Genomic DNA, 21,763 nt, shown 5'->3' with positions numbered 1-21,763 from the left:
TGTTAAAAGGGAGTTTTTCCTCTCCACTGTCGCTACAAGCATGCTTAGTGTAAGGGATTGCATTTGAGTCAATGAGTCGATGCAATCAACTGGTTTGATAGAAAACTTTGAATCAATGTGACTGCCTGATTTGGTGAACTGTAAAGTGACGTGTTATTAATAGGCGGTATAGAAATAAACAGATTTTTTTTGGGGTTTTTTTGCGTGTCATTTCTTATTTTCTTGGTTATTATCTTCCATGGAAATTGTCCATTTTATTTTATGTTCAAGATGTACGTCTTTGTTATTTTTTTTATTATTATTAAATGAAAAGGACTTTCAAAAACAGGTCCGTGAGTTGCATAGCATGTTAAAAAGTAGACTTGCACAGCAATGACGCTCGAAATTCCAGGGAGTTCCTGAACGCTTCATAAATGTACACTCTAAAGTTTAGCTTCAGGCTCTCGCAAGTCTTTTTAACCCAGTATTGTTTTTTTTAACGTGATCTTCGTTGCGTTTCAATAGATTGCTAGAAGGCCTAATTGCCAACCGCTTAGGTATTTAAATCCATTTGAATTTCGTCTGAAACGCTGCATTGTGATGCTAACGTATGTTAGCATTAGCTTAGGGAAAAGTCTCATGTCAGCACAGCAGCCACTGCCAACAACACAAGATGTGGGCGAGTTTACAGCAACTTTTACTGCAGAACAACAACGGGAATTGGCGAAGAAAATAACCGCATTTTTGTCTCATTACGGTTATCTGTCCGACTCCTTTATTATTGTGCGTATATGGGGGCTAATTCACAAAAAATGTGGAAAAATCTTGTATAAATGTAGTTATACCGAAGGCTTATTGTTAACTTGTTGTTTTATTTTCAGGAGTTCTTTACTGAAAATCTGTGGCAGACGTTACCGAGCGCGTGGCAAGCTGTTCTGCAGGATCTTTCCTATCTACAAACTGCAGATCTACTGCTGGATGCTTCTCCTGGAGACAGGAGGTACTGATGTGTTATATTCAGAGCCGTTTCTAGATACCCTGAGGGCCCTGGGTAAGGGGGACAACTGAGGCCCTGTTGTTGCACCACATCCCACTTTAACCTAAGGACCAACTAATCAGAATCATGCAAAATTATATAAACAAACACAAAAAAAATAAACATTTACTGTTAACTAAGCACATCATGTCTCATTTAGAGAAGCTCTGATCTGGTATTAATTAAATGTAAATGTCAATCCCTTTATCGTTCAACAATGGGGAAAGACACTTGTGTATTAGTGTCAGGTACACCAGGTATCAGTAAATATGGGTCACAATCTGTAGGGGCAATTTGTCTGTTTCTTTGATAGATTTTAGTTGATTTTAGTTTTCAGTTTGCAGATATACCTTCTTGTCCAAAACTCTTCTCCTCAAAGTGCGATGCTCTCATCCTACCTTCTGATGATGAGGAACAAATTCTGCACTGGTGGCATTTTAAATGCCTCTTGAGAAGGAGCTTTCTAAGTATGCATGCATGGGCCCCAATCTTACATCTTTTCATTAAGTCCTGTAGCTTATATGCTACACTATTAAGGACTGGCATTAATTTAATTTGTATATTTTGATTAGTGATGCGTATAATTGTTTTGTTGTAATACAAAGGGACAGACAGATCATAAAATAGTAAATTTAGTTTATAACTTAAGGATTTAATTTAGTATTTATGTTTACAAACAGAACAAGTGCAAATGCATCCTTGATGCTATTAAACAATGTAAATAATCCCTTATCGGGCCATAGGCTCCAGCAGCAGCACCATCTAGTGGAAGGTAGAAATACCTACAACACGAAATAAATTCCTTTTAAAAAAAAATTAAATAAATAAATACATTTTTTATCTAATAAAGCATTAATCTACAGTTAATTCTACATGTTTACCTCCCTAGTTGTAATTTTTTTTTAAACTTGTGTTTATGTTTGTAGCAGCAGTAAAACTGAAAATTTGTACCTGGGTGGTTATTAAATTCTTTGCTGAGAATTATTTAAAATTTAGAATTTAAATAGTTGGTTTTACAGTTTCAGGTTCTCTTCTTCAGCTAGTTGTTGTAGAGAATAGAAACTTGGCTCCAAGCAGGGATGCACCTAAAAGATGACTCAGCTTTATGACACTCTGGTATCACATCTTCAATTATACTTTTGTATTTTTCAGTCAGCGGGTTGTGTTTATAAACTAAAGTATGATTTTTATCTGGAGATCCTAACCATAAATTTGTTTAATGAGATGGATTATGAGGATAATGATAATGGAGGACTTTATGATTACAGGTATCCATCAGTGTGGCCCCTGTCCCTGCTGGCTTTCCGTTCCACCGCCCATGCCCTGGCGTTTCCCAGAGGATCGAGGCCGCAGCGAGGCAGGGCGACTGGTTCAGGGAAACCCGACGAGTTCCTGAAAAACCACAGTCAGAGTTCATTACTGGGCCACATCTTCAGGAAGCACGTAAAACCCAAGAAACAGCATGAGATCCGGAAGCTCGGCGTGGTACTACAGCTGTAGTTGGTTTTGCCCAGGTCTTCAACATGCTGCTGCTTCTGTGTTACATGTTTTATTTTCTCTCTCTTTGTTTTTTTTTTCTTCTTAGCTTGTTAAGCAACTCTGTGACCAGACAGGCTGCAAGAAAGTGGTGGACGTGGGCTCTGGTCAGGTAGGTATTGTAACACCTTTTTTTTTTATAACACTTTTCACATGTTGCAACAATACTGGACACAAATATAAAGCTGATGATTTTTTCTCTGTTGTTTTCTAGTAAGAAAACAAATTTAGTGTCCTGTTTTATGTGAACCCTCTAAACTAAGAGGCTTTATGAAACTTCATAACGACAGAAGTGAAGAAATGAAGAAATGATAACAAATTGATATCTGCATTTTCTTTTGAAAAGGGTCACCTGACCCGTTTCCTGTCCTTTGGGCTGGGTCTGTCTGTGACTGCCATCGAAGCTGATCACACCTTAGCTGCTATGGCTTCCAGGTATGATGCAGAGTTACTGTGGGTCCTGGAAAAAGAAAACCGGAAAAAGGTCAGTATTTCCACACACATATTTCACATTAACATGTTTTATGACAATCCTGATCTATTCAAAAAATAGAATATGTGTTTTAGTGAGGCATATTGGTCAGAATAACATTTATGCTATTTTTTTTCCTTTATATATGTTTCCGTATTAAAAATATTTCTCATATTGCCCTGATATCATAGTCAGATTTCGAAAGTCGTGTTTTTATTAGATGGAATCAGAAAGATAAATAATTTAATGTCAAATTATATCTAAAGTTTTACGGAAAAGTGGAAAAGAAAAAAAAAGTTACCTGATTTTTACATTTTATTTCAGTTTAGTATGGGGAAAAAAGTCAGAATTCTGAGAAACAATTCCGAATTTTGACTTTTTTCTCAGAATTCTGACTTAAATCTACGAATTTTGACTTTTTTCTCAGAATTCTGACTTTTTTTATTTTCAGAATTCAGTCAGAATTCTGAGATTAAAGTCAGAATTCTGAGAAAAAGTCAGAATTCTGACTTTTTTTCCCATGTTAAACTGAAATAAAATTTTAAAATCAGTTAAATTTTTTTTTTTTTTCAGTGGCCCTAATCCTCTTCCGTAAAAGTTTTGATTCCTTGCAGACTCCTTCCTATAAGTTGTGAACAGAGATTAAGAAGTTTTTTTTTTTTTTTTAAACTACTAAACATGCAGTTGCTGGTTTTGGCCACTTGAGGGAAGCAAGCTTCAAACACTCCAAGAAAAGATTCTTAGACCAACCCTTGTTTTATTCTTATTTGATTTGCAATTATTACATAATTATTCATGATTTTATAAACCTTGATTTTGGATATTTTTTACTTTCTTCCTCCAGCTTACAATTAAAAAATGTACACTTATTATTTTACCTTTTATTGGTCATTGAGGAGTTATAGCTGTTTTTATTTATTTTTATATTTGTATTTTACATTGTAGCATGCTTATTGTTGTGTTTTTTTTAGGAAGACAATTTTAAGATCTGTCCAGGGACAACAGATGAAAAAATAGCCTTTTGGCTAATTCTGGTGCATTTGCAGGAATGCTTTTTAATGTACACTGTCCCTGTCAAATAAATAAATAAATTAAATCAAAATTAAAATTGTAGTTAGTTGTAGGAGGTTTTGCATTGGAAATATCTAAATAGACTAATGAAAATCTTTTTCTCAGGGCTGCTCCTTTCAACTTCCTGAAGAACATTGTGTTCCACGGCACATCGCTGGTTGGGTAAACCCCAAGGCATCATGGGAGGCTTTTATAAAGCAACTAAAAGATGCAGATCATGTCATTGAGGGACCCCAAAGTTGGTCTGGACCAAGCAAAAAAAGACGTTCAGATGTAACCCAGAATTCAAAACCTGGTGGTTTTTCACTGAATCCAAACATGGCTGATGGTGAACAGATCCTGTCTGAGGGAAGCTGTTCTTCAGACATCCAATCTGTTTCTGTTATGAACCCGGAGGAATGTTGTGACTTTGTCCTGACTGGGCTCCATGCCTGTGGAGACCTGAGCGCCACTCTCCTCCGCCACTTTGTCAGCTGCCCTCGAGTTCGTGGCATCACCTCTGTGGCATGTTGCTACATGAAAATCACTACCAAAGAAAACCCCGCCCCTCCAGGACTGATCTCTCCTCCCACTCCGCCCACACCTAGCTCTGAGTCGTTTCCCTTTGAGTTTGGCTACCCCATGAGCTCCTGGGTCAGAGGTTTGCATGGCCATCAGCTCTCCTATAAGGCACGGGAGGGGGCGTGTCATGCTGTGGAGGACTATGTGCGGAGGCTCAGGGAGGAGAGCCAGCTGCTCAAGACCCACTGTTACCGAGCGATACTGGAGACGTTCATCAGGGAGGCGAGACCAGATCTCCGCAGGGCAGGAATCCAGACCATAAAGAAAGCCCACTTGTTAGCTTTTACTGAGTGAGTGAACATGGCAGCCTCCAGGCTTTCATGAAGGTTTTCACCTTCTAGGTTCATTATTGTGCAAATAGAAAAAAAAATTCTCAACCATCCGGTTTTTCTGTAAAAGCAAACATCATATCACAGCCTGAGGAGCTTAATATTTAAAAAATGTATTCATGTTATGTTTAATATTGAATGTGACTAAAGTACTTAATATATAGTAATACAGTGTGTTAAAAATGGAGTAAGTGTAAATAAACACGTTCTCCACATGATGTAAATAGGGTTAATTTGCAGCATAATTCATTTAGTTACAAAAAGGGAAAGAAAAAATCAGAGGGACAAGAGTTGAACCGAGAAATCAGACCGTTGTCGGATTTTTCTGCTGTTTAACCTTTCATTGGAAACCACATATCCAGTCCTGCATCAGTCAGTGAACACATCACATGTAACGGATCTCAGCAGCCAGTGAATACAACTCTATGGAGGGAAGTTTGGTCCTTTATTGTTGCAAAGAACATGTTATGTAACTAAGGCTACGTTCACACAGCAGCCAGAAGTGACCAAAATCTGATTTCTTTTTTTTTTTTTTTTTTGCCCATATGGGACCTGTATCTGATCTTTTCATGACAGTCTGAATAACAGATCCATTTTTTTTTTCCAATAACACCCAGGCCACTTGGCTCTGTGGTCCTGAATCTTTTAAAATGCGAATCTTTTAAAATGCGTGAAAGAGCTGGTCGCATTTATCCAACCTGTTATTAATACTCAACAAAGGTCACTATTTTGTGTCATGCTTCGCAGAAGCGGGAAGAAAGCAACCATGGTGGATGATAATGCGGAGAGCAGTCTTTTTTTGTTGTTGTTTTTTTAGCCATCTTGAAAAGGTTGACTTTTTAAGAAAGATCTCTAGATGAGCTCCAGCACTGCCATCCATGTTTACTTCTATAAACACAAAGCACGCTAGCTTGTGACATTGCGTCCTCTACTGCGCATGTGGGACACTTCTTTGCCTTGCAGCTATATTTGCTGTGATCAGTGGGAATAAAGTAGTTTTAATATGTTTTAAAGTGAGAAAATCCACCTGAAAACGTCATCAGTGCAGTCAGTTCATCCAGATTACCATCCTGCCTTCCAATGTTATTTCTGTCGGAGCCACTCAGACCCCCACATACCGGCGGTGCGCTGTCAGTAGGATCCCATTCCACAGCAGCCTCTGGCCCGGTCGCCTCCTCGCGGTTCACCGCGGCAGCTTGTAGGTGTTTTTCATCTAAATAATCCAAACTGCAGGCACCAGGATAATAAAAGCGAACATATTCTGCCGGCAGATTTCTGCATTTTAAGTTAATTTAGGCGTCAATAAACTGTTTCAGAGGAGTGATCACAGCGCTCTGATCATCAGCGATGTGTCTGTCTCCCTGCCAGCTCCCAGATCAGCTTCTCTGATTGGTTGACGCGGCGCATCGAGCAGCAAAAGTTCAATTTTTCCATCTCGAGCAGCGGCGCGTTTGCGCCCGACGCGTGGCTTCAGCTGCTCAAAACGCGCTGCGGGACCTTTTGCTGTGCCTTGACGCGCGTCAACCATTGACTTTGCATGTAAACTTGAACACAGTTTGCACACGACAACACACAAAAAAAAAAAAATCGGATTTCAGAAATTCGGGATTTAGCATCAAGACCTGCAGGATGAACGTAGCCTAAAAAAGGGTATAAGAGTTACTTTACTGTTTAATTAGATTTTATAGAAATAAAAAAACATTTATTCCATACTTTAAAATTATTCCAAACCTTATTTTTAAAATTTCTTTCTACAGATTTTATATTTTTTTGAATGTTTTTTTTCTTTTTTTAGGATAAGTTTTACAAATTGCAAGCTAGAGCTCAAATGTTCCCTACTTAAAGCGTAATAAAAAGGCTCCTTTGACCAATAAAACTGTTATAGATAGAAAGGCTTCTTAAAGGTTGTTGAAATAAGACTTATTTTTGTATAAGAAAGGCTGGTTGAGTTTTAAAGTTTGCTTTCTGGGTTTAATAATGAGCCATGTTTACCAATCTGTATTTAAAGTAATATTCTGGGTACGCTGCACGTTTATGACCTGTTTATTTGCATCAATGTTTTTATTAGGTATGCACGTCTGGGCCTGCCTCGGGTCGGCCTTCCCTCTGATTTACCCCTGGACCAGGAGCGGGTGGAGGCCATGTTGAAACAGCAGAACAAGGTGGTGGTTTACTTCAGTCTGAGCCTGCTGCTAGCTCCTGTAGTGGAGACCTTGGTGCTGCTGGACAGGATGATCTATCTGGAGGAAAACGGTGAGCTGCTGCTTACGTTACTGTGAAAGTGAACTTCCCTCTGACTGAAGCATTTGCTCTCTCTGCAGGAGTGAAGAGTCAACTAATTCCTCTCTTCAATCCAAACTTTTCCCCAAGAAACTTTGTGCTGGTTGCTCTGAAGCCGTCCAGATAGTTGAAACTACTGTTAACCTGTGATTCTGCTCTCCGCTCCCCTGATCCAACCCCCCAGGCTTTTCATTGGTGTGTTTACGTGTTTTATGAATATCTTCTGAGAGTAAAACTATTCAGGGATACCACTATATGCTTTAGATTTTAATAGTTTTGTTTTATTTAAGTATTTTATTGAAGGGAAAGATGTTTGATGACACTGACATGCAGTTTGTCATGCCTTGGCAGTTTTACTGCCAAGGCATGACTTTGCTTTTAAAATACTGCTGTTGGTTTGTTTTTACATTTATGTGATAAAGTTTTTTTTTTAAAGCTGTAAATTATTTGATAAGTTATTTTAATGAAGGTATACAAGTTGGTTTCCGTCTTATGTCTAAACAAGAAAGCAAAATAAAACTTCACTTGTTGTGGTTCCAGACAAATCGTGTTCTATTTATTCATCTCTTGGACATTTTTTAGGGTTTGGACATTTTACAGCTTCATGTTGGACAAAAAGCATTTTATTTCACTCAAAATAAACTCAAGTATACTGCTGCATTTAAAGCATTTCAAACAAAAACATGAAACACTTAATTTGCTGTGGAGAGATTTGTGGATTTTTGATTTTTCATCAACAATTAACTTTAAAGTTTAATTCCTTCTGTGTTTTAATTACTTTTACTTTGATTGATTCTTTTGTAATTATGTTTCATTATATTCTTGTTTCGTGTTTTTTCTTTATAACAGTGTAGCCTGACGGTGGAAGAGTTACACTCAGGCTGTCAGAAGGGGGCACTGATTTTAACAAAAAGCAGACATCAGTTGGTTAACCACCAATATAGATATAATTAATTGGAATTTCATGTGAAAGAACACAAAACATTTTTTAAAATAAAAAAAAAATAAAAATTGCGACCTGCAAAACTATTAAGCACCCTTTTGTCCAAGTGAAGCCAATTCCTTTCAGAAATAACCTGTGTGTAATCTAATATAGTTAAAATGTAGCTGCTCAGTGACTGCCTCAGGGTTTAAGACAACACATCATGAAGTCCAATGAACACACAGGACGGGTCAGGCAAAAAGTGGTGGAGAAGTTAAAAGGCTATAAACAGATTCCCCAAACGTTGAATATCTCACAGAGTGCAGTTCAATCCATAATCCGGTAATGGAAAGAGTATGACACAACTGTAAACCGACAAAGACAACTCCAGCCAACTAAACTTACCGGCCGAACATGGAAAGCACTGATCAGAGATGCAGCCAAGAGGCCCATGGTGTCTCTGGAGCATCTGCAGGGATCCACAGCTCAGGTGGAGGAATGTCTCCATAGGAATAGTTGTGCACTGCACAAATGTTGTCTTTATAAAATAGCGGGAGTAAAAACCCATCTGCAGTTTGCCAGAAACCATTATAAACACAGCAAATGTGGCAAGAAGTGGTTTGGGCAGATAACACCACAATTGAACGTTTGACCCAAAATTCAAAAGGTTATCTGTGGTAGAAGTAACACTGACTCCAAATCTCTCTAAACACACCATCTCTGCTACCAAATGTGGCGGCAGCATCATGCTCTGGGATTGCTTCTGTTTAGCAGCGACAAGGAAGATGGATGAAGCCAAGAACCGGACAACCTAGGATAAAAACTGTTGGAGTCAGCAAAAGACTTGAGAATAGGGCAGAAGTTAATTTTCCAGCAGAACAACAACCCTAAACAGGTATCGGGTATTACAGGCTTACAATGAATCAAAACAACCCCCCATTCCAAAGGGGTGGACCCGTTCGTCTGGTTTAATTTGCATGTTTTCTAAGCCAAAACAAGGCTTTTTTTTTGGTCCACTTTAAAAAAGCCTTGAAGTCAACACTATTTCTGACATTTTGAATTGAAAATGCCTTCTGGATGAGAAGCTAAACATCTTTAAAACTTGGAAACAAAGTCCAATCGATTGTTTTTTAACTTTTCCTGGAACAACCCTAAACACACAGGGCTGCAGTGAAACTGTTTAACCCCTTGATGCCTATTGTAGCAAATATGCAACAAACCATATTCTATGCTGAACAGTTTGCTTCAGCTGTGGCTGGTTTTAAAGCTCCACATTGTTGCTGTTTATTATGTTTAAAAACCTGTAATTCACAAACCGTAAATATAGAATGTTTAGGGCGTGCTTTGGTGGTGCAGTGGTTAACGCGCACGACCCAGGTACGGAGTCTTTGACACGTCCGACCCAGGTTGGAATCCGGCCTGTGGACCTTTGCCGCATGTCTTCCACCTCTCTCATAGCCCCTTTGCAGTTATATATTCAGTGGGGACCTCAGAGCTTTGGGCAAGCACTTTTTTTACGGTACAACTGTTGTTACAAATCTGTGGAGATGGGAAGTAACGAAGTACAAATACTTACTTACTTTACTCAAGTAGATTTTTCTGATATTTTTACTTTACTTTACTACGGTACTTATTTTTATGGCGACTTTTTACTTCTACTCCTTACATTTTTACACAAATATCTGTACTTGCTACTCCTTACATTTTAAAAAATTGGCTCGTTACTTTAGTTTTGAATCATTTCAATGGAGTTACCGTTATTATTTTTCACGTCATCAATACCAAATTCAATCTAATTGGATGGGAATCTACGTTGCATTTGACGCACCACTACAAGATGAATCGACAGATTCGGCGGTATTCATTCGCGGCAAATCATTGCAGCTTGGTGGCGGTGGCGTTAGCATAGTAGCATGGACGACGACATGATTGAAAATGAACACAACGGAGATCTAGTCCTATTGGCAGACATCCATTTAAAATGTAGGCAACCGCATGAAAAAAGTGGTTTCTACTTTTACTTTTATACTTTAAGTAAATTTACAAGCCTGTACTTTGTTACTTTTACTTGAGTAAAGAAGTTTAAACAGTACTTCCACTTTTACCAGAGTATTTTTTAACACAAGTATCTGTACTTTTACTCAAGTACGGAAAGTGAGTACTTTTGCCATCTCTGCAAATCTGCGCCATAACTAAATTGCTATCTTTTTTGTGCCGTAGTCAATGTAACAATCTCAATTTGATAACTACTTAAGACAAAAACATGTAAAAACATTTTACATACATGTATAGGAATTCAGGTGTCAAGGGGTTAAAACAAAATATATTCTAGTATCAAAATGGTCCAGACATTAACCCATAAATCTGTGGCAAGCTGTTGTTCACAAAAGCTCGCCATTTAATCTGAGCATGAGCTGTTTGACAAAGAAGAATGGGCAAACATTTCAGTCACTAGATGTGCAAAGCTGATAGAGACATCCCCTCAAAGACCTGCAGCTTTAATTGGAGCAAAGGGTGGTTTCAGAAAGCATTTACTCAGAAGGACTGAATACTTTTGAACAATGTCATTTTATTTATAAAAAAACTAAATTATCCATGATTTTCTTTCTGCTTCCCAATGGCATACCACTTTGCATTTGCCTTTCACATAAAATCTCAATTAAATACATATATGTTTGTGGTTGTGATAAGACAAAATGTGAAATGTTAAAGTGGTATGAATTCTTTTTTAAGGCCCCTATAAATTAAACTGTAGGAACAACACAACTAACAAAACTAAACCTGGAAAATCTGAATGTGATGGTGTAAATTCTGATCTTAGTGTCACTTAAATTCAAACTTTTATTGTTATTTTTAGATGGATAGTGTAAATAAGTTAGCAGATACACAGTATTAGTAAACATACCAGATTAATCCAAGGCTAGTTTTTTCATCAGCAGGAATGAAAAATCTTTTGGCTATTTATGAAACCATAAGGAAATGCAGATATAACACACTTATAGCAAAAATGATAAAGAAAAACATGGTAGAAGAATAAAACAGCCTTAGAAATATGTAATGTAGTCCATAAAGTTCTGGTGGTCCGTGTGATTGCCAGAGGGGTGTTTGTGTATTTTCTCAGAGCTTCGTCATTAAATCTCATTTCCCGTAAGTTTGCTTTCATTTTTACATCCATTCACCAAATGTTTTCTGTTCTTTTGCAATCTGGAAAAATTAGCTTCTTCCAGCAAGTAACGTCACCATCCTGTTTTCATAAGTCGTCTTAATTCATTGCAAAACAACAAGAGTCCACATGTTGGATGGGGTTGCAGTAAATAACGACAGTTTATTTATTTCGAACACAAACAGTTGATGTTTTCTGTTTTGCTTTTTTGTTCCACCCAGGTTTGATTTATTGTGCCAACTTTCTGTGAACCATTTTTACAGCTCAGCCCTCAGACACACAAGAAATAATCACAACCAACTGTTACCCACTGCGATCTGGAGGCCCAGAACCGAAACCCAAAACCACATTAAAAAGAGTCACCTTATTCTTCAACAAACTCATTCTTACAAGAGGATATGGGGCATATATATATAACTGTAGCTGTTGAATATTCTCAGTCAGGTCATAGTCATTTAAAAAAAAAAAGTAAAAAAAATAAAAGCAATCCACTGGACTTTGTTTCTAAGTTTGAAGATGTCTCGCTTCCCATCCAGGAAGATTTTTATATTCAAAATGTCAGAAATAGTGTTGAGTGCAAGGCTTTATATAGTGGACAACCCCCCTTTCAGAGGCGTAGACAGGTATCAGGTATCACAGGCTAAAAAGGAACCCAAACGACCCAGATTCCAAAGGAGCAGACCCGTTTGTCCGGTTCATCCATCCATCCATCCATCCATCTTCTTCCGCTTATCCGGGGTTGGGTCGCGGGGGTAGCAGCTTCAGTAGGGAGGCCAAAGGCTCTCCCAGGCCAGCCGAGAAACATAGTCCCTCCAGCGTGTCCTGAGCCTCCCCCTGGGCCTCTCCCCGGTGGGACCTACCTGGAACACCTTACCAGGGAGACGTCCAGGAAGCATGCTAATCAGATACCCGAGCCACCATTCAGAGTTGTCTAAATGCTTTTGTCATGTAAAAAAAGGCCTTTATGCTTTTAATGCAACATTTTTTCTTGAACAAACCAATCTTTTCTCAAAAAGCTGAAGAACGTCCTGAAATGTGAAGCAGGTTATATGAATACTTCGATAAACCCCATTTTTAATTATTGTAAAGATCCTTTATTCTTCATTGTATGGCGTCCATCAGCAAAGGTTTTTCTCTCATCAAGTGGTCTGTCTTCAAGACACTACACATATTTTGTCTTTTACTTGCAAACCCCAGTCCATTAATTTATACAACTTTACACAAAAGTGTTAGGATTCCAGTTTGTGTGGGTTGTTTTTTGTATTTTCCTCTCTCCACCACCAGGTGGTGCCCTGTTCCTCGTTTGGCCTCCCTGCACACCTGCGGCTCGTTGGGTCATTACCAGAGGAGTACTTGAGCAGCGGGCTGTCACAACCTCGACGCCAGAGTGTTTGCCAGTATTGGGTATTCTAGCCAAACTGAGATAAGCATTGTTTCTCTGAGTCTGTACTTGTTTTTTTGTCTTTGTTCTTCGGCAGAAAGACTTCCTTAGTTACTGGATAAGCCTGGGCCTTCTACCCATGGAAGGATTTACTGAGTCTCACTGAGCAAGGGGAAAACCTCCACATGATCCGTTCAAGTCCAATCCTGGAAAACCAAGTGTCAGTCCGCTCCTTTACTCCTCTGGATCCAAGGATAAACCAAGAGCCCCCCAAAAAGTTTCCGGTTCCGGTTCACCAGTCCGCTGACTTCCAGCATTGTTTCCCCACAGAGTTTCAATCTCCATCAGTGTTTGCTAACCTACAATAAACCTGTTAAACTTTTACCCTTGCTCTCTGAATGGTTCTCAGCATGTGGGTCAGATCTTTAAAGCCCATTATGAAAAAAAGACCAAAAATTGAACCCCATAGCACTATGCTACCACCACATATTCTTCTGTGGGTATGATGTCCTTCTGGTGAGGCTGCTGTGCTGTTTTTGTGGTAACCTCACAGTTTAAAACTGTGTTTGGGGCTATTTTAGACATGTCGGGATGTTATCTTTTACAGGGAACGTTCTTATTCTTTCCAACCCACTACTAACTCCAGATATATGGAGAGCTGACTGTTATTACATGAAGAACACAACATACAGTTGTCGGCTACTGATTGTGCAAGTCCCTGTACTTAAAAAGATGAGAGAAGTCATAGCCTCACTTTGACTAAGGGTCAAAGTGAGTAAAAAATCCAGGAAATCACAGTCAAGGATTTTTAATGAATGTATTTGTAAATCATGATAGAAAATACGTTTTCAACTCAATACTTTGTTTCATAACTTTCAAATACAGTAAAAAAAAAAAAAATAACAATCTACTGGACTTTTTTTCCAAGTTTGAAGACATTTCGCTTCTCATCCAGGAAGCTTTTGTAGATTTTTATTTTTATTTTNGGCCTTTATGCTTTTAATGCAACATTTTTTCTTGAACAAACCAATCTTTTCTCAAAAAGCTGAAGAACGTCCTGAAATGTGAAGCAGGTTATATGAATACTTCGATAAACCCCATTTTTAATTATTGTAAAGATCCTTTATTCTTCATTGTATGGCGTCCATCAGCAAAGGTTTTTCTCTCATCAAGTGGTCTGTCTTCAAGACACTACACATATTTTGTCTTTTACTTGCAAACCCCAGTCCATTAATTTATACAACTTTACACAAAAGTGTTAGGATTCCAGTTTGTGTGGGTTGTTTTTTGTATTTTCCTCTCTCCACCACCAGGTGGTGCCCTGTTCCTCGTTTGGCCTCCCTGCACACCTGCGGCTCGTTGGGTCATTACCAGAGGAGTACTTGAGCAGCGGGCTGTCACAACCTCGACGCCAGAGTGTTTGCCAGTATTGGGTATTCTAGCCAAACTGAGATAAGCATTGTTTCTCTGAGTCTGTACTTGTTTTTTTGTCTTTGTTCTTCGGCAGAAAGACTTCCTTAGTTACTGGATAAGCCTGGGCCTTCTACCCATGGAAGGATTTACTGAGTCTCACTGAGCAAGGGGAAAACCTCCACATGATCCGTTCAAGTCCAATCCTGGAAAACCAAGTGACAGTCCGCTCCTTTACTCCTCTGGATCCAAGGATAAACCAAGAGCCCCCCAAAAAGTTTCCGGTTCCGGTTCACCAGTCCGCTGACTTCCAGCATTGTTTCACCACAGAGTTTCAATCTCCATCAGTGTTTGCTAACCTACAATAAACCTGTTAAACTTTTACCCTTGCTCTCTGAATGGTTCTCAGCATGTGGGTCAGATCTTTAAAGCCCATTATGAAAAAAAGACCAAAAATTGAACCCCATAGCACTATGCTACCACCACATATTCTTCTGTGGGTATGATGTCCTTCTGGTGAGGCTGCTGTGCTGTTTTTGTGGTAACCTCACAGTTTAAAACTGTGTTTGGGGCTATTTTAGACATGTCGGGATGTTATCTTTTACAGGGAACGTTCTTATTCTTTCCAACCCACTACTAACTCCAGATATATGGAGAGCTGACTGTTATTACATGAAGAACACAACATACAGTTGTCGGCTACTGATTGTGCAAGTCCCTGTACTTAAAAAGATGAGAGAAGTCATAGCCTCACTTTGACTAAGGGTCAAAGTGAGTAAAAAATCCAGGAAATCACAGTCAAGGATTTTTAATGAATGTATTTGTAAATCATGATAGAAAATACGTTTTCAACTCAATACTTTGTTTCATAACTTTCAAATACAGTAAAAAAAAAAAAAATAACAATCTACTGGACTTTTTTTCCAAGTTTGAAGACATTTCGCTTCTCATCCAGGAAGCTTTTGTAGATTTTTATTTTTATTTTTTTTTTTTGTGTTTTTTTTCGTGTGTCTGTTGTGTGTTTTTGAGTCTTTTCCCGCGCTTTTTGTAGCTTAACCTTTGTTGGTAAAGACAGAGGTCAAACATTTCTGAAAGTCTTCACCAGGTTCGCTCACACTGTAGCTGCTATTTTCATTGATTCCTCCATTAGATCTTTGGATGGAGTTAAAAGTGTGTGTTGCCCAGCGATACAGCCCCCCAAAACACCACAGATTTTCAACTCCATCCACACTTCATTTTGTGTGATTGAGGTCTAAATATTTGTTAGACCACCCAAGGACCTTGGAATGCTTTTTACGGAGCCACTCCTCTCATGCTGTGTGTTTGTGATCTCTACATTTACATGGACAATATTAAACAGATTTAAGGCCTGATCAGATCAAAAAAATTATTTTTAAAAAGAGAGACTGTAGATTCTAATTTGATCAAAAAGAAAGTTTATTATGGAAGAGAAACGATTGCCATTCTAATTGGCTTCCATCTACACACCCTTTTGGATCTTTGGAGTTAAGAAATCTCTACTGCACATGATTGCAATGACAGTGCAACTTTTTTCTCTTTATTCCTAACCTAAAACTAAAGCAAAGAAAGGTAAAACCTGATGAAAGCAGATAGTAAAGCAAATCAAACAGTTGGACCACATCCACTAATAATGCCTCAGTTAGCAGTTTACTTTCAACAGTCAAAGGCAGCTCTGAACAAATGGGATTTTAACTTCGACTTAAACAAACTCAGGCTTTCAGCACTTTTCCAGTCTTCTGGGAGTTTTTTCCATATCAGTAGAAAAGCAATTTCTAAATGTTTGGTTCTAGTTCTGGGTGGATAGAGTAGTCTGGAGTTAGAAGGCCTGGGTGATCTGGGAGGTTGATCCACTGACAACAAATCTGTTTTGTATTGATGTGCTAAACTATTCAGTGATTTGTGGACTAACAGAATGATTTTAAAATCTATTCTCTGAGCTACAGGGAGCCAGTGGAAGGACTTTAGAGTCAGACTGATGTGTTCTACTTTCTTAGTTCTAGTGAGAACATGGGCAGCAGGGTTTTGGATCAACTACAGCTGTCTGATGGACTTTTTTATGCAAACCTAGGAAGACACTGTTGCAGTTATCAATTCTACTAAAGATAAATGCATAAATGATTTTTTCTAGATCCTGCTTGGACATTAGTCCTTTAATCCTGGAAATATTCTTCAGTTGATAAAAGACTTACTTAATGACTCCTTTTATGTGCCTCTGAAGGTTCAGATCTGACACCAAGAGTTCAGCAATAATCAGTGGTTTCTAGCTATAGTAGCTGCAGCAGTGAGCTAACTCTGGATCTGTCCTCCTTTGGTCCGAAGATTATTAACTCAGTTTGTTTTTGTTCATTTTGAGAAAATTATGGCGCATCCACGTATTGATCTGTTCTAAGCATCTAAACAACGATCTGATGGGTCCCTAGTCACCTGGTGACACTGGTATGTCATCTTTACAAACTTACTAGCCTGATAAACCAGACTAAATGTGAGATTAAATGTGTAATTTAGTCTGGCCCTGATGAATGAGACATCAGATGATTGTTGATGAGAACAACCCGTTGTATTGGCCAACGCTCTGACCGCAACTGACTGTGACGTAGTAAGCGCGACAGAAAGCTGGTGGGGGAGTGTAAACAAACAGCCTGTCTGTAAAATGGCGAATACGTCCTTCTTAAAAATTAATGAGCGTAGAGCCTCTTCCTGCTCACGTTTCAACGAAAACCCCAAGTCTAATCCTTCAAAAACTGATTCCAAAGCTGAGTCAAACAAGAACTTTCTCCAGCGTCATGCAGCTTTGTCGTCACGCCCTCAGAACTCCGCCAACTTTGCATCCAGACGTTCAAAGAACATCTCTGCTTTGTGATTGGCCAGCCAGTTCTAGGGCCTGGGGCATCGATCGAGGCTAGACCACTCGCAGGCAAAAATGACTTTGGCCGCTGGCGGGTGGGGCTAGTTAGGCTACAATCTTATCTTTTCAAAAGGGATTCTGCATAGGATTTTAATAATAGTAATAATAATCTGTATTTCATTTTTTACTTTATAGTATTTATATATTATATATATTTCTATACTTTAATATATTTATTATATTTGAACAAAATATATATAAACGAAGAAAAGAGGACCACTAAAACCTGGTATCGACTTGCTAAAAATGTCTACCACTTGATGTTCAATGTTCAAAGCGTATTATTCCTACCAGATGTGCTTCATGCCATAAATCCCTGGAGCATATAGACAGAATGTCTCTGAACCAGAGAGCCCCAGCTTGGAGCCAAGCATGGCTTCTGTTTTATTTAGAAGATCCTCTTGATGTACAAAAAAATTTGTGATTTTATACTCCACCTCCTAAGAACTCATAAAAGCTTTAAAACATTCCAGGACTTTGGTTGAGAAACATCATGAGGCATGAATTTATGGTCATCGTCTGTCTGTTGCTGTTTCTTTTTGTGTTTTAATCTGAATACATTTCAATCCAGTATGGAAATTGTGTGCATGTAAACATAGCTACTGACCTATGTGTGTCATTTCCACAGATGCAGAGTCAAATTTATGGAATTTAGATTGCTGTTAAAGAAAGGGTTAAATCATATCTACTGTCTGTTAAACTGTTTTATGCTAAATGATTTTCAGGGATTACTTGAAATTCGAAAGCAAATGTCCTGCATTGAAGGCAAAGACTTAAGTCGCTGAGAGATTGATTGTAAAGGCAGAAATGTAATTTAAGTTCATATAACCAGAAGATCTGCATATGCTACCATATTGGTTCCCCCCTGTTAATTTTTTTGGTTAAGAGCATTTTATTTGTGAAAAAAGACAAGTAGCTCCTTAAATTATTATATTTTCAGCCAAAAGAAGTGGTTAGAAAATGTGTATTTTAGGCTGTTCAAGTAGTTAATCTGCTTTTCTTTGCTAAATCAACAAATCTGGGATCAACCTCATGGTCTTTTCAAGAAAACGGCAAACCTGCATTTAGCTTGATTACTTGCTTGATCAGACCTGGCTTAGTGTTTGTGGAACGCATCTCCCGACGACACACAGCGTATGCTGGCCGATAGACCGCATGCTGTGCATAGAGCAGTCAAACCCTGAATCCCTTGTTGTTGTTCTTGACTTTTACAAAGGGAACCGCAGCCAAGAACACAGACAGTTTATAAAGTGTCTAACCAGAGAAGGGCAAACTTTGGATCAGTGCTGCACCACAGTAAACAGTGGCTATTATGCCATCCATTGTTTTGGTTGCTCTGATCATGTCATGGTTAACCTCATTCCTGCATACAAGCTGAAATGTAAGCCTGTGGTGCAAACATCACAGAAGTGGACCAGGAAAGGTATAATGTCGGACCTCGAGGGCCGCTGTCCTGTAGGTTTCTCTTCATCACAGCTAATTCTAATGACTGAAGCTCAGTGAAAGCCTGTTAATCAGCTATCAATGAAAAGCCGCTGTGCTGGAGCAGGGAAAGCAGGCATTTTTTGAACAGCACTGAGTGGGATGTTATAGGACTGCTTCCAAAAATCTGGATGAGTTTAAGGGAGGCTGTGACGTCCTTTTGTGGAATGGATGAAGCCAGGATACACTCCTCACGCTAGGTTGGTTTTGGCTTAATCTCTTATCCTGGAATTTCTGGATTCAGCTTTTTGTAAAATGGGGCCCTGGGTTTGTATGTTTGTTGTCTTTTTCCCTCTCTCCTCTCTACAGGGTGTTATTGGCAGGTGAGGTCCAGCAGCTGCAGCCCATCAGTTCAGGATTCCAGACTGTCTTCATATCTGTGGTGGTAATCAGATCAGTCTTTCGCGTGTTATCCTTTGCATTTTTGTTTTCTGAGCAAAACCTACGTTTTCTTTTCAGGAATTCCTTCCTAGAATCCTTTCTCCACCACAACCTATCTTGGAGAGATCAGATAAATAAAACTGCCTATTAGTATGAACTCCTCCTTGCATCCATGGAAGTAAACTCACCATCCTTGGATATCCCATCTCTTCCACATTAAGATTAGCATCCTTCTAGATTGCATATCATCTCTACTCCATTTTATTAGAATTCATTCTGCACTTCTCTCCATGTGCACCTAAGTTGAACCCAGAAGACCTTGGAAGGTCAAAAGTGTATTCAATCTTCATCCTGAGAGTTTAATTGCTGCTTCCATAAGAGTCTACCCTGTTCCGAGATGACAATGTGGCGTTAATGACAAAATATTAAATAAATCTCTTATAAAGCAGAAGCCTGTAGCCTATATTTCAAGAAATGACCGCTTTCCACGGAAACCCTGCAAGGAAAAAACAAGTAGAGATATTGGATAGAAAACACTTTTGCATGCATTTTAAAACTTATTCTGTGATCTAATATTTTCTTAAAAGTAAATAAGTTTTAAAGCTCAGTGGTTTTCCGAGTTGTGAAAGAATATGCCTTCATGCTAATGGGTGATGAAGTGTTAAAAACCAAATAAATCCACCTAAGTATCTCTCTATTGCCTTGACTACGCTGTCTGCTGCATAATACCCTGCAATTTAGGGTCTGGATTTCCCGTGCAGTCCTACAGTGCCCTTAAAATTGATGTAAATTGATGTTGAATTAGAGCAACCAACAGTTTTGATAAATTAAGTCTGAATTTTCCGTAGAAGTAGAAGTTACTTGACATAAAATATTACCTCATCCTGCCTCTGGAAATTAAATTTGTATTTTAATGTTTAGCTGTTATAGGGACATATTTATTTCATCATTACTTTTTGTCATAATGCAGCTTTTACCTGGGTGATATAAGTCTGATAAAAGGCCCTTGTCTTTGGGATCAGACTTGAAGTGGCTTCACTCCAGAAGTTGCTTCAGAAGCTCCTGCAACTTCTGGATGCCAGAATGTCACCAGCTCTCCTTTACAAGAAAAAAATCTTAAACATTCGATTAAAAAGTAAGTAAAAAGAAAATCCTTTTATTGTCTCATCCATCCGTCCATTTTTACCTGGACAGGCAACACAGAGACAAACAACCATTCATGCACACATTCAAACCTAAGGAGAAACTAGAGAAGCCAGTTAACCTAACAGTTGCATGTTTTTGGACTGTGAGAGGAAGTGGGAGTATCTGGAGAGAACCAGCACATGCACAGGGAGAACATACAAACTCCATGCAGAGAGCACTCAGCTGAAGCCCCCTTTATTGTCCCATAATGGGGAAATTTGTTCTCTACATTTTGACCCATCCCCTTGGGGAGCAGTGGGCTGCCATTGTGTGGCGCACAGGGAGCAATCGGAGGTTAAAGGTCTTGCTCAGGGACCCAGAGTGCAGGCTGTGGTGATCAAACCAGGTACTTGCAACCTTCTCAGAGCACAAGCGCACTGCTCTGACCCACTAGGCCAACACTCCCATATGACCCTTATCGATGACCGTTATCTTTTATATCAATAAACACAGTGTCTGCCAACGTTCACAATGTAGTGTATGTTGGCTGATCGGATACTATGTTTACTATGGAGCAGACAAATCTAGACTCCCTTGTTGTTGTTCTTTCTGACTGACAAAGGAAGCCTAGGCTAAGAACTCCCCAAACAAGACAGTTTCTAAAGTCTCCAACCACAGAAAGGCAAACTTTGGATAAGTGTTGACCACAATAAACAGCGCTTACATGCCGTCCCCAGCACTCATCTCAGTTAACCTGATTTACATCATGGTCAACCTCATTTCTGCATTCAGGCTGGAAGTAAAGCTCTGTGAAAATGTTAATAAAGAGGATAAGGGAAGGTGTAGAGGGAAGCTGTTTGGACAGCACTGACTGGGATGTCTCAGGACTGCTACCAAAGACCTGGATGAGTTCTAGGGAGGCTGTGATGTCATACATCAGATTCTTTGAGAACAACTATATACAACACGCACCAGGGTCAGTTATAGCAATGATAAACCATGGATTATGCCAAACTCACACAGCTAAAGTTGGAAAAGGAGGGGGCCTCTCAGGAGTTAGGGCAAGGACATGTTCAGGTCTTTAAAGTACCAGTTTAGCAAGGAGGTACAAGATGCTAAACAGCTAAACAGAGACTGAAAGAGCAGTTCCCTGGAAAGAACAGCACATCTGTCTGGAGGGCATCAGAACACACATCATAAACCAAAATCTCCTCCCCCAACTGCTTTTTATGACTTTTCCCTTGCAAATGAGCTGAACCATTTTCACTGTGGCATTGAAACTTCCAGTTTACAGAGTTGGCCAGCTCCACACACTCCCCTGCCCCACCATCTATTTCAGTGAAGGATGGCTTCTTGTTACTGAAAATATCATAATTTAAGAAGCTACCTGTTATTTTTCTCAAATAAACACCTCTTAATCACAAAAAAAATCCTTAAATTGGACTAAAACCTCTAGTGCAGACATTTGCTCGAGTGCTAGCTGACAGAATAGATGTCAAGCGATACAGAAAAAAAAAATTGACTTCATAACAGAAAGCAGCATGAGGCACTGTTACCGTCTACTTCAAAAACCTAAACATGTCCTAAAAATGTTTAAAAACAAACTGCTGACACCGGCATCAGTAGCTCAACTCTGTAGTTATAAACAGGAGCTACTTGTCGTTTGTCTAAAGGTATCAATTTTTTTTTTTTTTTTTAAAAAAAAAAAA

General features: G+C 39.0%; 1 protein-coding gene across 1 annotated transcript; it reads left to right on the top strand.

The window, feature by feature from the left end:
- Nucleotides 1-543: 543 nt before the first annotated feature.
- On the top strand, nucleotides 544-7,590 carry rrnad1 (ribosomal RNA adenine dimethylase domain containing 1). The gene is made up of 8 exons (XM_015371956.1): nucleotides 544-762; nucleotides 861-979; nucleotides 2,284-2,500; nucleotides 2,601-2,663; nucleotides 2,898-3,035; nucleotides 4,200-4,945; nucleotides 7,053-7,237; nucleotides 7,306-7,590. The coding sequence occupies exons 1-8, from the start codon at nucleotides 580-582 to the stop codon at nucleotides 7,389-7,391; spliced, it is 1,737 nt and encodes a 578-aa protein (XP_015227442.1). The 5' UTR covers nucleotides 544-579; the 3' UTR covers nucleotides 7,392-7,590.
- The last annotated feature ends 14,173 nt before the right edge of the window (nucleotides 7,591-21,763 follow it).

This window comes from Cyprinodon variegatus, unplaced genomic scaffold, assembly GCF_000732505.1.
Source record: "Cyprinodon variegatus isolate N-32 unplaced genomic scaffold, C_variegatus-1.0 Scaffold0, whole genome shotgun sequence".
NCBI lineage: Eukaryota > Metazoa > Chordata > Actinopteri > Cyprinodontiformes > Cyprinodontidae > Cyprinodon > Cyprinodon variegatus.
Note: the sequence above shows the minus strand (reverse complement) of the source record. Positions and strands in the feature narration are given on the sequence as shown.

What these genes read in the sequence shown, in the direction of transcription:
- rrnad1 (XM_015371956.1), top strand. Translation starts at nt 580, where the DNA reads ATGCTAACGTATGTTAGCATTAGCTTAGGGAAAAGTCTCATGTCAGCA. An exon ending in AGATCCGGAAGCTCGGCGTG is followed by an intron (nt 2,501 to 2,600) that starts GTACTACAGCTG and finishes TTTTCTTCTTAG; the next exon opens with CTTGTTAAGCAACTCTGTGA. An exon ending in AAAAAGAAAACCGGAAAAAG is followed by an intron (nt 3,036 to 4,199) that starts GTCAGTATTTCC and finishes TCTTTTTCTCAG; the next exon opens with GGCTGCTCCTTTCAACTTCC.